The sequence below is a fragment of the Nilaparvata lugens genome, chromosome 11, assembly GCF_014356525.2.
Source record: "Nilaparvata lugens isolate BPH chromosome 11, ASM1435652v1, whole genome shotgun sequence".
In the NCBI taxonomy this organism is placed as follows: domain Eukaryota; kingdom Metazoa; phylum Arthropoda; class Insecta; order Hemiptera; family Delphacidae; genus Nilaparvata; species Nilaparvata lugens.
In genome coordinates, this window is record NC_052514.1 from 22,107,355 (window position 1) to 22,124,917 (window position 17,563).

The 17,563-nt window shown below is 35.2% G+C and overlaps 1 protein-coding gene across 2 annotated transcripts; it reads right to left on the minus strand.

Moving 5' to 3' along the window:
- Positions 1-550: 550 nt before the first annotated feature.
- On the minus strand, positions 551-13,370 carry LOC111046262 (putative ATPase N2B). 2 transcript variants are annotated; one of them, XM_022331763.2, is made up of 7 exons: positions 12,765-13,370; positions 11,733-11,912; positions 8,468-8,709; positions 6,861-7,032; positions 5,029-5,169; positions 1,503-1,619; positions 551-846 (listed from the first exon to the last, which is right to left on the minus strand). In XM_022331763.2, the coding sequence occupies exons 1-7, from the start codon at positions 13,158-13,160 to the stop codon at positions 724-726; spliced, it is 1,371 nt and encodes a 456-aa protein (XP_022187455.2). In that variant the 5' UTR covers positions 13,161-13,370; the 3' UTR covers positions 551-723. The 2 variants fall into 2 exon arrangements, with proteins under 2 accessions (XP_022187455.2, XP_039293792.1); XM_039437858.1 differs by lacking the exon at positions 1,503-1,619 and adding an exon at positions 3,110-3,225.
- Between the last annotated feature and the right edge of the window lie 4,193 nt (positions 13,371-17,563).

The following is a 17,563-nucleotide window of genomic DNA, read 5'->3' on the forward strand; positions in this document are numbered from 1 at the left end:
TCTAAACACTTTGTTGATAAAATCAATTTGATATCTCTCATAATAACTGGATAGCAAGCGATATAAACATTTCCGGCAATAATGACCGCCATCTTGAATTTTTTATGATGTCGAATATTCTCGTTGTTTCCATCATAATTATTCTTATTCGAAGAGATTGAGAATATTTGCAAGTCTCTATCTTGAAGTAGTCATGAAAAAATCGATTTTATAGTTGTAACGGTTTTTGAAATGCAAGCGATATAGCAAAACCCTAGATTTTTGCGGCCATCTTGTTTTCGGGGTGTTTGCCTATGATTTCGAATTATCATGATCACTATCCTTGTTATGCTAGACCTTACGAAGAAATTGAGACATCTTCCACGGCTGTTACTCAAAATTGACCATGTTATGACATTTGCGCCCGGACTGTGTGGTAACATGAACATGACAGCACAGTTTTCTGCCTTGTGCTGTGCTGAGTGTGCTATGTTGCGTACGTCTCAGCATACGCCCGGCCTTATCGTCCACTTTACTCGAGTGTATGGTATAAACGAATTCAAAAACAACATTGTTCAACAATACATTTTTTTGATAAGGCTCTATCCGTTCAACAAATACAGCCTATCTCCAAAACAATCCTACAATTCTGTTGAATTGTAGGCTACATTTAAAATTAAGTAAACTCAAATCACATTCTAAGTAACAATAATGAAAGCACAGCTCGACGATACTGGAAAGTGATTATTTCCTCTTGTCCCATTGATCCCAATAATCTTTAGTCTGCATTTCTGATAATCGTGATATTGTTCTGTCGAAAGCGAATATTTCTTCATCTCCAGTGAACACGTTTGCCTGAGAGTTTTCCTGCAATCCAAAACATTAGTATTTTCATATATCTTTATAGATAACTGCAATAGTAGCCTATATTTTCTAAAAATATGTTACGGATTAGACCCTATAAAAACAAACACTTTCACGCTAACAAAATAATAAAGAAACTATACTTGGCCACACCGAATAAAATTTGAAAAAGTAATAATTGAATTGTAGTAGATATGATATTATACTTGTGATTTAAGAGTAGCCTACTCTTAGTAATATATTCAATTATATGTTCAATCAATTCATGTTTCTCAGTTATATTCATTTGGACATGATGAACAATTATGATTTAAGTGATTTATTGGGATTACTGTATACATCTACTGGCTATTTAAGATGACTATAGTGAGATCCACGTTATGACAGTATTTGATGAACTTTGAAGTTGCTATCCTTGTCTATCATTTGGCAAAGCACGTAGTACTATCCTTTTCTAGCTCTGCACCGATGCCAAATCTGTTGTTGACAGTGTAGAAATATAATTAAGGAATAGAGCAGGCAACGCTGTTGTTCTATCTTTATTCACTGCCATTATAACTTGGACCTCACTATAATAAAAACTCATTTTACATGTCCTCATCAACTGGTTGGAAAAATAATTTCACTGAAAATTTTCCTTTTAGATAACATTTGCTTACCTCTCCTGTTTTGATATTCAAATCATCTAAGAGTACCCTCTGCTCATCTGAGACATCCATCGCTTCTTTGAGGAAGATTTTTGTATGTGGAACATCAGCCGAGATGACAACTCTTACCTGCAAAAATGAAGAAGTACTTATACAGTTTGAGGAAATTTTATATCCAGAAATCCATTATCGAGATTCATAAATAAGTTTTTGAACGTCTTTAATGCTGATAATAATTTAAGCTGTAGTCGACTTTTGCTGCCATTGATTTTCGATGTGATCTTGACGTCACAGATTGTTACAGAGGCCGCAACGTAACTATTCCGCAATATTATCAGTTCTGATTTTATCTATATTATAAAGGAAGGAATTGGCTTATACATGAAAGAGATAAGGAGGAAATACACGATTGACACATTATTATTTATGAACTGATTAACTTGCAATTTCACATAAAGATTATGAATTCACAGAGGAAACCGAGGATTGTGCTTATTCTCATTCCTATTAATCACTTCAATTTGATATTTGAGAAAAATATTATTCAATTTGTGAATCAAAGTTAACGCAACAATAAAAGTCCAACCAAACAGAATGATCTCGCCAAGTGAAACTCTGGTAGAGCGCGCGATTCATGAATGAAAGGTTGCGGGTTCGAGATCATTCAAACTCAGTTTTTTTTACTTTCCTTGTCCTATTAGCTATTAGGTAATGTATTAGGTAAAGAAAGTATTGTTTTCCGAAAAAAATTGAGGTACCCCAATTTCTAAATTTCTATACGTTTCAAGGTCCCCTGAGTCCAAAAAATTGGTCTTTGGGTATTGGTCTGTAAGTGTGTGTACACGATATCTCATCTCCCAATTAACGGAATAACTTGAAATTTGTAGCCTAAGGTCCTTACACTATAAGGATCCGACACGAACAATTTCGATCCAATGCAATTCAAGATGGTGGCGAAAATGTTGTCAAAAACAGGTTTTTTGCGATTTTCTCGAAAATGGCTCCAACGATTTTGATCAAATTTATACCTAATATTCATTGATAAGCTATAGATCAACTGCCACAAGTCTCATAATATGTAAAAATTTCAGGAGCTTCGCCCCATCTAAGCAAAGTTTGATTTTAGATATCCAATTATCAGGTCTCAGATAATTATAAGTTAAACGAAAAATTTCGAGTGGAAAAGATTGAGCATGAAAATCTTTACAATTAATGTCTAGTAACATTTTCTCCTAAAATTGAAAATAAGCTTGAAATTTGAGAAAATGTGATTATATTCAATTGCAAACTGTTGATTCTATTAAATCATTCACTATGAAGAGCAGAACCATAGCCACCTCTATTAGAGGTGGCTATGGCAGAACTCATGTATATCCAGCGTTATTGTCCTGTCACCAGCTGGCTCAGATCTTTGAATAGTAGACTTGAGATGCGCGTGAACACTAGCGATTATTTTCATAACGGCAAGGAAAGTTGTGTGAGTGCGCCTCACCATATCTTTATTCACTGCCATTATAACTTGGACCTCACTATAATAAAAACTCATTTTACATGTCCTCATCAACTGGTTGGAAAAATAATTTCACTGAAAATTTTCCTTTTAGATAACATTTGCTTACCTCTCCTGTTTTGATATTCAAATCATCTAAGAGTACCCTCTGCTCATCTGAGACATCCATCGCTTCTTGAGGAAGATTTTTGTATGTGGAACATCAGCCGAGATGACAACTCTTACCTGCAAAATGAAGAAGTACTTATACAGTTTGAGGAAATTTTATATCCAGAAATCCATTATCGAGATTCATAAATAAGTTTTTGAACGTCTTTAATGCTGATAATAATTTAAGCTGTAGTCGACTTTTGCTGCCATTGATTTTCGATGTGATCTTGACGTCACAGATTGTTACAGAGGCCGCAACGTAACTATTCCGCAATATTATCAGTTCTGATTTTATCTATATTATAAAGGAAGGAATTGGCTTATACATGAAAGAGATAAGGAGGAAATACACGATTGACACATTATTATTTATGAACTGATTAACTTGCAATTTCACATAAAGATTACGAATTCACAGAGGAAAGCGAGGATTGTCTTATTCTCATAACCTATTAATCACTTCAATTTGATATTTGAGAAAAATATTATTCAATTTGTGAATCAAAGTTAACGCAACAATAAAAGTCCAACCAAACAGAGTGATCTCGCCAAGTGAAACTCTGGTAGAGCGCGCGATTCATAAATGAAAGGTTACGGGTTCGAGATCATTCAAACTCAGTTTTTTTTACTTTCCTTGTCCTATTAGCTATTAGGTAAAGAAAGTATTGCTTTCCGAAAAAAATTAAGGTACCCCAATTTCTAAATTTCTATACGTTACAAGGTCCCCTGAGTTCAAAAAAGTGGTTTTTGGGTATTGGTGTGTGAGTGTGTGTGTGTGTGTGCGCCTGTGTACACGACATCTCATCACCCAATTAACGGAATAACTTGAAATTTTAACTTAAGGTCCTTACACTATAAGGATTCGACACGAACAATTTCGATCAAATGCAATTCAAGATGGTGGCTAAAATGGCGAAAATGTTGTCAAAAACAGGTTTTTTGCGATTTTCTCGAAAATGGCTCCAACGATTTTGATCAAATTTATACCTAATATAGTCATTGATAAGATATAGATCAACTGCCACAAGTCCCATACATGTAAAATTTCAGGAGCTCTGCCCCATCTATGCAAAGTTTGATTTTAGATTTCCAATTATCAAGTCTCAGATAATTATAAGTTAAACGAAAAATTTCGAGGGGAAAAGATTGAGCATGAAAATTTTTACAATTAATGTCTAGTAACATTTTCTCCTAAAATTGAAAATAAGCTTGAAATTTGAGAAAATGTGATTATATTCAATTGCAAACTGTTGATTCTATTAAATCATTCACTATGAAGAGCAGAACCATAGCCACCTCTAATACAAGGCCCCGGCCTACGATATTGCAACGTCGCAGTGTAGGCCTAGAATCTAATACATGATTGGTGAAAAAGATTTTGAAAAAAACCAGCTGATCTTTTCCACCAATCATGTTTTAGATTCTAGGCCTACACTGCGACGTTGCAATATCGTAGGCCGGGGCCTTGTATTAGAGGTGGCTATGGCAGAACTCATGTATATCCAGCGTTATTGTCCTGTCACCAGCTGGCTCAGATCTTTGAATAGTAGACTTGAGATGCGCGTGAACACTAGCGATTATTTTCATAACGGCAAGGAAAGTTGTGTGAGTGCGCCTCACCATATTTTTTTTTATAATTATCAAATCTTATGAAGAAAATCCACGTAATTTAGAAAAAATAATTATAATATATTTTCACATGTTAACTGGACAAAAGAAGATTGCATTTTACAAGATACAATTTTGCCCGGAGCAAAGCACTGGTTACCTGCTAGTCTACAGTAAAATTCGTACCGTATACACTATACAGAAACAGCATAGTAGCTTACAGATGATATAATATAATATATACTATTTTTATTGAATGAATGAACTTACTCTGCTATCATAGAGTGTATCAATCAAAGTGATGAATCTTCTCGCTTGTGACCTTAGCTTGAGGCTCAACTGAGGCACATCTTGAATGAATACTGTGTGAAACGCCTGGCTTATTAGGATATAATCTCCAGCTCCAAGAGGCTGTAAATTAGAATTAGGAATTAATTATAAAAATAAGGGCTACAAGAAATTATTATACTGATTGGTAGCTATAAAAATACTTACACTTGAGTTCAAAAATTAATGATGAGTATTATAAAAAAATTATTATGCTTATTGGTTGCAATAATTACTCAACTTGAACTTAATTTTTCATCCACACTTTGTGCTACGTTATTATCACATAACTTCTTCTTCTTCTTTGGCTGTGCCTTATCCCATTTAAATGGGGTCGGCATTCCTTCCTCTTAGTCTGCCTCTCCACAAAGCCCTATCCAATGCTTCCTCTCTCCTCCAACCACTCTCCCGCATGTCAGCCGCTATTCTATCTCCCCACCTCATCCTAGGTCTACCTCGTCCTCTCACACCATCCAAAACCAAATCCCGCACTCTTCGTCCAACATAATCCTCCTCCCGTCGCTGTACATGCCCAAACCACCTCATCCTTGTCTCCTGCATCTTCTTTCCCAATGGTCCAACTTTTACAGTGCCTCTGATCAATTCATTTCTTATTTTATCTCTTCTTGTAACCCCACACATCCATCTTAACATTCTCATCTCAGTCACTTCCATCTTTCGTTCCTGTTTCTTTGAAATGGGCCATGTTTCTGTTCCATACAGCATAGCTGGCCTCACAACTGATCTATACACTTTTCCCTTCATTTGACAATTCACTCTCTTATCGCAAAGAACACCACTCATTTTTCTCCAGTTCATCCATCCACAATTTATTCTATGCTGTATTTCCACATCAAGCCCTCCATCTCTCTGTACACTTGAACCCAGGTACTTGAAACTTGCAACTGGTTGGAGTTGGTTTCCTTCAAGCTGTAAGGGTAGCCCATCATTGTTTCCCAATACCATGTACTCTGTTTTTGATCGGCTAATTTTCAGTCCCCTTTCCTCCAAAGTCTTCCTCCAGCTTTCCAGCCTTTCTTCCAACTGATCTTTGGTAGGTTCACAAAGCACGATGTCATCTGCAAATAGCATGCACCATGGTGCTGGCCTCTTGACTGCAGCACCCACGACATCCATGAGCAGATCAAACAGATATGGGCTAAGTGCTGAACCCTGGTGAAGGCCAACTTGCACAGGAAACTCTTGGGTCCTTCCTAAACTGGTTCTCACTCGAGTGATGGCTCCCTTGTACATCTCCTTCACCAATCGAACATACTTCAAATTATCACATTACTCTATTACTGAATTAATTTTATAGATGCATAGCTAGTTCAAATCCAAAATCATATAATACCGATGAATTTTCTACTTAAAAATCAAATATTGGTTGAATTATCTTGCTTCATTCATCTTGATTTACTAACTGCAACACAAAAACCCCTTTAATTGCATTAAAAGGAGAATAGAACAAATTTCAAACTGATTATTAGAAATATAGTAATAACAATTGTCTGAAATGTGATTGGTTATTATTCTAAAATAAATTTTGTACTTTGAAAGAGGAAGTTTAGATAAAACAACAAAAAATTATTAAAATGATGGATTCTGTGAATTAATTTTACAAATGATGATGAACTTATTTATAGTTTATTTACTATAGTATTTAAACTAGATTTATCTAAGTTGTCTACTGTTTTTACTTATTCGAAAAGTCTTCTACATAGCTCTGAATCCAAAAGTATAATCGACTTCCAATTCGTCAATTTGATACTCACCCTGTCGCAGAGTTCGTCAAAACTGCTATACAAGACTTGACCGCATGTCTTGTTGAAAGTCACATTACGTCCAAGAATCGTTAGCGTTCTCGGTCGGATTATGTCGTTCTCCATTGTGCAAAGTACTTTAAAGATTCTTCCCATTTCTTGCTCGGAGTTTGTTTGACCTTTACTGCAAAACACATGAATTCAAGATGCCATCACACACGAAGCCCTGCATAGCTAGCACAGCTAGAAATACGTATTTGGAAGACGTAGCCGTCCTATCACCCAATGTTAGGGCAAGACCATATTAAGCGTATTATCAGTCGCCAACTCAATCAGCAAATCGGAGAGCTTCCTGCTCTGCCGATTCTAAAACGCTTAATATCTTCTGGCTCTGAAATCTACGCTACGCCGATGTGAAATGAACAGGCTAATTAACATTAGGAGATACGTCGTCTACGTTTTCCGAAGACGTATTTGTAGCTACGCTACGCTTGTTGTATGATGGCCATAAGAAAGCAAGCAAGTCTGCGTAGAGCAGGTTGAAGGATGAAATGAAGAAAAATGAACTACTATTCAATTACAGCATGCCTGGAAATAAAATAATATTCAGTCATATAATCAATACAAATATAGAATTGTTAAATTATGTTCATCTATGGACCAAGTTAATGTTTTTCTCCCTGCGCGGAAACATTTGTATTTATCAGATGAGTCGACTACACTCAATTTAATTAAATTAGTAGTTTGAAATTCAGTAGTTATTATGGTAAGAGTAGAGGTTTATCTTACTGTGAGACCTATTGGTATAGAGTTGGATCAATTGGTACAGTAATATTGATCTTATACTAATCTGAAACTATCGTTTTTCCCATCACATCATTGCCTTCCTTCATCCCATCCTATCATACCTACATTCTCTTCACTTTTCCTGATATATTTTTTACCCTCTGAAGGATTAGAGGTTTTCCAAACATGGTTATCCATGTACTAAGAAAGCCTTCAATCCTCCCCTATTCTTGCACCACAGTTTTTGACTAGATAGTATTTTATGATTGTTGATATTTTATTTCATTCTCTTTATTTTTGCTACTTTCATTCAAACATGTTTATATAATTGAAGAGAAGATAAATAAATTTGAACTTGCATTTATGTAATTGTATTATGTATATGTATTGTAACAATATTTAATATTGTATCTTTTGTGTAAATGAGTAAATTAAATTTAAATGAATTGAATATTATCTTATTCAAAATTTTAGATATACAGTTGCAAAACCTCAACCACCAACAAAAACTACTTTGCTATGGTGCACATCTTATATTCATGAATAATTACGTTTCGAAATATTACCATTAATAGTTGATTTGTCATTTTAATAAGTTCACCCTGTGTATTTTCACTGTTGTGTTGTACAAATGAAACATAAATAATTGATTTCCTCCAGTAAATAACATTTTTTAAAAATGCAAAAATTGGAAATTAACCGATCACTATGTCTACGAAGTGTGATCATTTTGAAATGGAGAAGTGAAAAACTTGGAAATTAACTGATCACTATTTGGAGTAAGTGTGATCAGTGGGACATGCTATTCTAGGGAGCAGATGATATCACCTTACACAAAGTAAGTCCTCTCGCCTCCAGGGTTGGCCAGAGCCCGGTAGTCGATGCCCGAGTCGAGGGTGGCCACAGCGCAGTGATCCTTCAGCACCTGGATGAAAGGCACGAAGTTTGACCTCTGCAGACCGTTCTTGTAGAGGTCGTCTGGAGGTCGATTGCTGGTCGCTACAACCACCACGCCGTGCGAGAACAGCTCGGTGAACAGTCGCTTCAGGATCATCGCGTCTGCTATGTCTGTTACCTGAAACATCAACGTACGGATATTACCCATCAACAATATTTTTAAAAAAATGTTCTGTTGAACTAAACAGAAAGCTGTATAATGAATCGAAAGCTGCTAGTCGTTAATTTGTTAACATAATCAACGACATGTTATAATTGAAACGTGGAGAAAGGGAGGGAGGCTTCTTCCCCATGTCATACAGAGCAGAAGAGTACAGCCGGGCAACTTAGTACAATAATATGATATATTTATTCATTTCAATCGGGCACTAAAAATGTAGATGCTCTCATTTCTCATCATCATTGTTTCCATAACACCAATCCCTACCAACTTCTCCGCTTTTCAACTTTCTCGTAATGATCTTCAAATTGAATTACTTGCTCACGTGATAGCATCTAATGTGATGTAAGGAACAGAATAGAATGACTAATGAAATGACATTGATGAGGAGGCGGAGTTTGGATATCAATGTCCAATTCATCATTCAACCACAATATTGAAGCATACTGATGAATCTAATCGTAAGCCTACTTAATCATTCCATCATGATCTATATCAGTATCTCAAGCATGCATTAAATGTATGAAACTCCATGCAGTAGATCGTTTCCAATTCATTCCTTAACTTAGGCTATAACCAGAACACACTCTTGCCAAATGTCTGGCCGGACAGCCGACACGAGCGGCTCGCGTTGATTTTGCCATCGTGAACTGCAATGTCACCAGAAGGCAAGCGCCACATCAAGATCAGTGATCTTGATCTTGATCGTGATCTGATAGGGATCCACTCACCTGGCTTGGCTTACCTTCGCTCGTCTAGTCTTGACAAAAATCGGAGTGAAGGCGAGCGGTTACATGGTAGCCATCCACACTCTCGCGTTCTTCGTCATGCGTACGAACTTGGCAAGAGTATGGCGCCTGCATTATAATAGTGATCTTATCCTTGAAATAATTATGATTTCTTCAATTAAGGTGTTTTTGCTCAACTACGTTCTGTTTGTAATTAGAATAAAGGACAAGTCTAGCTATTCAGTGAAAGTTTGTCTAGAAACAATTTCAAACCTGTTTTTGAACTATTTCTATCGTACCAATCTGCAATTCTTTCAATCAAGGACAAGAATCCAAAAAATAATTTGCTTGATCAAGAACTATTTGAGATTGTTAAAACGCATAAGTTGATGTGCCTGCTATCCCGTTGGGTGGGAAACCACTTGAGGAGCCGACACCACATAATTTTAATTAATAAGGTTGAAAATCGCTTGTCGGTGGTTGGGAACACAACTGGAGTGGAGTTATAGGTCCACTTCACTCAACAATTCATCCTTCCCATTACCCACGCTCAAGCCTGATGGAGCATATTTGGATATTGGGCATAACCCTAAGTAGAAGAGATGTATTGAATTTTCTTTTTTTTTGCTGTGGATGATGCTCACATGAGCGTAAATTTGAATTCCATTACATATAAATAACAGCTTCTCAAGTACTTGCTTCAACTCTCCAGCATTTTTGACTACAATGTGCCGGGTCGTATATAGTTCGTGGATCTTCATTGATTTATTATTTTCAGATAAACGGATTTTTTTCAAAAGGACTTGTAATTTTCATGTAATCGTAAAATTCTGATCATAAAAGAAAATTTGCTTCAATGTCAAGAGGACCTCTACAACGGACAGAGATAATCTTCCTCTTTCAGCCGTCCTGACAGACCTGACCATCCAACGAAAAAATACCCAAATACTAAGGCTACTGTTTCAGTTCATATGAGTAAAATCCGCACATTTGACAGAACCGGCCAAGTGTTACAAATCTGGACTGTCCAGACGTCTGAGTATCACCATTAGTTATATACAAATTTCTGATTAAATGGACTGTAATTTTAATCGATTTAATATTCAATATAATATTCTGGCAGTAAAAGACTAATGAATCCATTCACAATGCAATGAAAATCTCTATTATTAAAACTTACCCCGGCTGATGATCTACGCTGGAAGTCAGAGTGATTTTTACCTATAGGTTTGGGTGGTAAAAAGGTAGAGGAGAGAATTAAGGAATAGAGAAATGTAAAAAAATTACTTGACCTGATATATCCAGGTACTGCAGAGAGTTGTTGAATCATGTATGGATTTGTGCTTCTCAATTTTACTATTAATTCACTACTACTTCCAATATAAAAAATACTCAAATTCTCACATGTACTTTAAAATAAATTATTACTCCCTACGATCGGAGACACGAAATTACAATTAATAATTTCTATTTGCCAATAGACGGGGGAGATTGAAGCTAACTACTCATCGTCAAACTCCATTAAATTCAAACGGCGTCAACAACCATTATATAAAAAAACAGCATCAAGAGATAAAGGAATGATATAGGCAGTTTATGTTCCAAATTTCAAGTAATTTTTTGTCAACTCGAGCTAATTACTGTTGACTACTGTCTATTATTACTGTTTTATTGGAGTGTAAGAACGGCACAGTATGGAAGACGACTACCAGCGTTACATATATTCACGAAAAAATAACTAGTAGAACTTTCGGCTTGAGTTAACAATGAAATTTGGAACATAAACGCCCTATACCATGGGATATCTTCTGATGCTATCTTTTCTCTATGGTATCACTCTCAGCAAACACTTTGTCATTGACCGAACTCTGAACTTCATTTTTAACAGTACTGAGAAATATTTTGCTAGTTGAGTATTTGAGTGACAGCCTGAATGAGTTAATCAACAACGTAAAGGGAGAGCTATTAAAAACTGTTATTTAAAGTGGGAGTATAATAGTTGAAGTTCAAATAAGTCACACTGAGATCAGAAGAAATATTATGTTCCGGTTGCATAAATTTTAATCTGATTAATTCCACGAGAACCAATCAGAGAAGGCTTTTTCAAAAGGAAGGCTTGTCTGATTGGTTCTCGTGAAATTAGCACAATTAAATTTAATCCGGCTTTTGTGCCACCGGGCATGAAAGTCACAGAATTAATTTAACAAAAAATTTATTTTTAAAATCTATTTCCAGAAAAAACTAATTTCTGACCTGAAATTCATCAAAACAAATCAACCACGACTGATTGCTGATCGCCCTTGCAACTGGTGGAATTGGGTCATAGGATTGAGATTTCGTTCCTTCTCTAACAATTGTTTTCTTTACCTCATGAATTTTCTTGTGCACATTTGACATGAAGGAATGGAAGTGAACCCTCTGCTTACTGTTGGTCTGTAAAAATAGAGAAGCCAGATGAACTTACAATGCGGTACGTTGAAGAGTTGGCATTCAAAAAATGAGATATTATTCTATAACTCGGTATATTATAATATAAGTCGGTAAAAATGATAAAAGGGGTTGCCCAGTTTTAATTCTTCATACGGTAGTAGATAGCATGGTATCGGTATATATGATATTATTATTTGTCGATCCTCTTAGAAATGATCAATTATATTTCCAATAATAACTCTCCATTATAAAATAATAATTTTCATAATTATTGAGATTAAGTTCACTTTGCCTCGGTAGGCTAGGTCATTATATTTTTACATCATAGGCTACAAACTCTTGGCAAAGGAGCGAAGCTATAAAAGGATAGAGCGAACTGCTTCGTTCAATTACAGACAAGGATGGCAAACCAATGTTATACAAGCACTTTATAACGTAAATCCCACCCTAGTATTTAATCATAGCTATGGGAATAAATTTAAGGAACAATGACTAAACAACATTTATTTTAATAGAATAATGATTCGATGATATTATAATACTGCAATACTGTGTAATATCTGAATTTGGTATTTGCATTTCAATTAACTTATATTCAAAATCAGTAATATTCCATTAAAATAAGCTAACTTATCATTATCTTGTAATTGAATAAGGTTATTTCTATATTAACTGAAAGCGAAATAGATTGCTTTATTGATTCCTTTGATTTAAATAACTTTTACTAAGTAGCCTGTAGGATAGTTTGTGAAAAAAGGAGCTTGCAAGTTATAAAAATATTATCACCAATTACAAAAAAAATGTTAAGTTTATTTAGAAGTGAAATAGAAGATGACTTTTTTAAATATACTGTACCTTGCAGCAGCTATAAAATAAATCCATCAACATGGTTTTTCCTCCTCCAACCGCACCATAGATATAAAGACCTTGAAGGCCCTTTAAATTTGATTTATTTTTTCCAAACCAGCTCAGGAACTTATTGGGTTCTGAAGGCACATAGTTCTCAATATCATTGTAAACTTTTTGTAATTTAATTGTGACTGCGGTTTGGTGCACATCTTCTTTGAGTTCTCCAGATGCAACTCTTGATTTCAGTAGGTTAACAGGTCCAGAAAGTTTTCCAATGTCAGTTGAATTGAGCCGTGACTGTAATTGGCAGATAATTTTTTGTTCTGATAAACATAGGTCAAATTTTCTAAAATATTTCCAACAGTTGTTATGATTTAATTTTTGAAACTTTAGAATAACCATATTATGCTATTTATCAATTTTATTTTCAGTTAACATTATAAATCTTATGAACCGTAAATCAAGTTGATATTCTACTAATATGAGATTATTATGGTTTTACTAGAAACAAACAAAATTAAGTACAATTTAAAATTTAATATTAATAATAAAAGAAAATAACATTTCACTTGACACTTGACATTGTGTGTTGATTTATAACCTTAAAATTTAATCAGATGGAGCAGACGATTCAACAACTTCAGTGTTACCAACTGCACAGAAAATAATAAGAATACACTAAAGTACATTTCTGAGAAAGCACTTTTGAAAAATTGATTCTACGTTGTAGAAATTGACCAAAGTATGATATTCTCAAAATAGTACATACGGAATTATAACTCCTTTACAAAGGCAGGCATTATAGTGAGGTCCACGCTATAATGGCAGTGAAGAATAGGAGAACAGCATTGCAGATCCTCCGTCTTGTCAATGCGTTCTATACATGGTAGTCATACTGATAAAGTTTTTTTAAGTTCTGACAGTCCATCTAAGGACTTGGTTTTATTTATCTTGACGTGTTCCCTCATAGACATGCCATGGTGGCATGCCTGTGCTATAAACAAAACCATTATCCTATTATATTAAGCGAACAATATCTGTATATTTATATCTGGTTATTTATGTTCAACGGATCTCGAAAATGGCTCTAACGATTTTCACGAAATTTGGTACTATAGTCCACGTTATAATGGCAGTGTAGGAAGATAGGAGAAAAGGGTTGCCAGATCTCAGCCTTGCCACCCAAACAGCTGATACTGGTATATCTGATGAATTTAACTGTTCATTATTGTTGAAAATAGTTATTCATAATTTATTTGTGAAGAAAATATATTTTTAAAGATTTAATAATAAATTTTCACAATTGAGATAAAATATTTCGTCAATTAGTAGATTTTCTACATTGTTGATAAATGATGTGGCAACATCGCAATGCGTGAAAGAGATAGCTGCATCTGCTTTGTTGAACGATAGACAAGGCTAGCAACACCATTGCAAATCATACACTGCCATTATAACGTGGACCTCACTATAGCCCAGTCAAGGGAAGATTATAGAGGGAAAAGTTGAAAAGACAATTTTTGATAGGGGGGTGGGGGTGGTTTAAAGGTACCATTTTTTGGTTTCTCGCATAAAACTCGAAAACTATGTATCCTAAGGACTTGACTGTCATATAACAAATTGAAGCTCACTTAATTTCCTACAATATTCATTTCACAACTTTCTTCATATCTCCTCTTGTTTTCGAGATATCGGCTCTTGAAAGTGTGACATTTTTGAAAAAGACATGTTTGTTACCAATTTATTCCTATTTTCGCTCTTATAACTTTTCAAAAATTGTTGGGAAAAATCCATGTTTATTATAAGCTTAAAGAGCATCAAATTCTCTCCAATTTCATGTATACTTTCACACTTTTACGAATCTCCCTACATCTTTTGCAGCAGCTTTAGTGTTGAGTGTGAAATCTCCATTTTTGCCACAATAGACCAATTGATAAAGGAATTTGGAGGGAATGTTTTAAAAAAAAAAATTGACTTTGCAGCTTTGTTGAGACTAGTTAGGAGGAGAACATATCAAAAGTCCCCATTCCTAACTCATGTGCTAAGGGGATGAGGGTGGTTTAAAATTTGCATTTTACAGCGTTTCACTTCCACACTCATATCTTGAGAAAAATGCGTTCAACCAACATAAGAAACTATTCACAAATGGAGCTTGATAAATTCTTTACACTTTTTGATTCCTAGAATTTTGTGATATTTCCAACAGCTCCCGAGATATTCGCTCTTGAAGGTGTGCAATCGTTAAAATAACAGGTTTTCAAGCAATGTATGAGATCATAAATGTGATCTGTGATCTTCAGCTGTGCTGAATAGTGAGTTGTGTTTTTTCTGGCGATAAATTTTGTAAAATTACTCAAAAATTTTCCAATCAATGGTGATTTGAGTGTGATATTTTTGTTTTTTATTGTGTTTTCAACTGTCAAAATTTAAAAATCTTAGTTTTCGTTGTTTTCAAGTGAAAATGGACCAAATTTTAGTAAAGTGAAATCATAACCCTATTTTTGACTTTTAAAATGTTATCTAAATTTGGTAGAGAAATAGTACAAGGAGTATCCTTAGTTTTTCTCTCCCAATCAGTACTTCTTTGTCAAAAATATAAATAAATAAGATTTTTTCCTCTTTAAGGGCTTATAACTCTCCAACAATGCATCATAGAAACTTATGATTATCGTAGGTTCGTAAAGCATTGAATTCTCTTTGAAATGATGTATTATTTCACTAGTCCAAGTTTTCCTCTCATTGTTAAACAGCTTCAATGTAGAGGGGGTGAAATTTTCATTGCTGCAACAATTGATCGTTTGACAATCACCTTTGAAGGGAGTGTCTGTGACATAATTTTTCACTTTGCAGCTTGATTTGGACTAGTTAGTGGGTGAACTTAGCAAAACTGCGCATCTTTATCCCCTCTGTTGAAGGTGTGGAACCACTGAGTTGACTGAGTTGACACTTGTTGAAGCAATGAAAATTTCACCCCCTACATTTAAGCTGTTAACGAGCTGTTAAAAGCTGAATAACGAGCGAAGCTTGGTGCCCTGATCTTTATTATTATTATTGATGCAATATCAACTGTTCATTCTCCTTTAAAATGATGAATTATATTTTTTTGAACAAGAAATTATATTTTTCAATAAGTTTATAATAAATTTCTCAATCAAGATGAAATATTTTGCTTATTTATTAACAATTCTACATTGATGGATGATGGTCTGGCAACAGAGCAAAGCAAGAAAGAGTTGAATGATAGTAATACCATTGCTAATCATATCTTCAATCTTCATTTGTAGGACCATTAACCAGCCAGATGAGCTGGGTAGGTCATCATGTCAATATACAATTTCACACAAAATTTTTTGACTACACTGTCACGTCAAAAAATAAAACATAATGGCATAGATAACCAAACACGGTGATGGCCACTAAATGTCAACTGTAGACTCCTGAAAAAATTCACTCAAGGAGTAGTATGGTCTGGCACACAGCCAGGACTTGAGTCTCCTCTTAAACCACAGAGAAGATGTGGTTTAAGAGGTTTCCCTTCTTCTTTGTGTCTTAAACTCACTGTCACTCAAATGACGCACAGATGGAGGTAGGATATTAAACATTTTAATAGCGATATTGGGATAACAGTTCTGAGCCCAAATTAGCCTATATCGAGGAACATTGACTTCGAGAACATTTTGAAGTGAGTAGGCAACCTCCTCAAATTCACTGTCAGATTGGTATTCCTAACTCCATCCAGGGAAGCAAAGATGAACTGGCTAAATCTGTGAAAATCCCAAGTCTGGCGAAGAGTGGCCTACAGTGCTCCAGATGACCACTGGATGACAATATCCGAACTGCCTTCTTCTGCAGCAGAAGAATACTCTCACAGTGTGAAGAGTGTCCCCACAGCAGTATTCCATAGATAATGTGACTATGGAACAGTGAATAATAGGCCATAATCAAATGTTCCTCAGTCAGCAAGCACCTCAGTCTTCTCTACAGGTAGATCACACGAGACAATCCTCTGCATACAGCATCCACATGAGCACTCCATCTTAACTTTAGATCGATGTTAAATCCCAGAAGCTTCACCGGTTCATTCAATGAATGATTGAAGTGGTAGTGGCATACACTGTCATTATAATGTGGACCTCACTATAAGATAGTGAGGTCTATGTGACGGCACAGAAAAGGAAATTCCTTCTACTTTGTGGAGTCCGCTCAGTTTTGACATTTTTGTTTTGCTTTTAAAAGCTAAGGTTGGGATAGTTTTATATAGTTGGGTCCCTTCTAGGTTATCTCCAGAAACGGATCAATTTCCATCAATATACAGATTGAGGTTCAAGAGACTCTGAAACAAATAAACAATCATTGCGACCAAACAGGACCTCCTAAATACTATTTAGGGGGTCCTGGACCAAATCAATAATGAAAAATTAGAGATAAAGGTACACGCCTCGAAAAACTTATAAACAACTTTTCTCCTTACGAGCCATTTTTAGATTCACTATCAACAGTGTTTGCTCTATATAGATAGATTGCACTCTGTACAAGCCTGTGAGGACATCCTCACGATCTCAACCAGAATGAAGACCTCAACCAGCAAGGACTTTTATTTTATGTCTAGTGGCTTCTTAAAAAGTATAATAGAGCTCATAATTGTCCCACTCACATATTGTATTAACATATGTCTGTCTCAATCTATATTTCCAGACCAGCTTAAATTGGCAAAGGTAATACCTGTGTTCAAGAAGGGAGATAGGGGTGACCCCAATAATTATAGGCCCATTTCAATTTTGCCTATTTTGTCCAAAATATTTGAA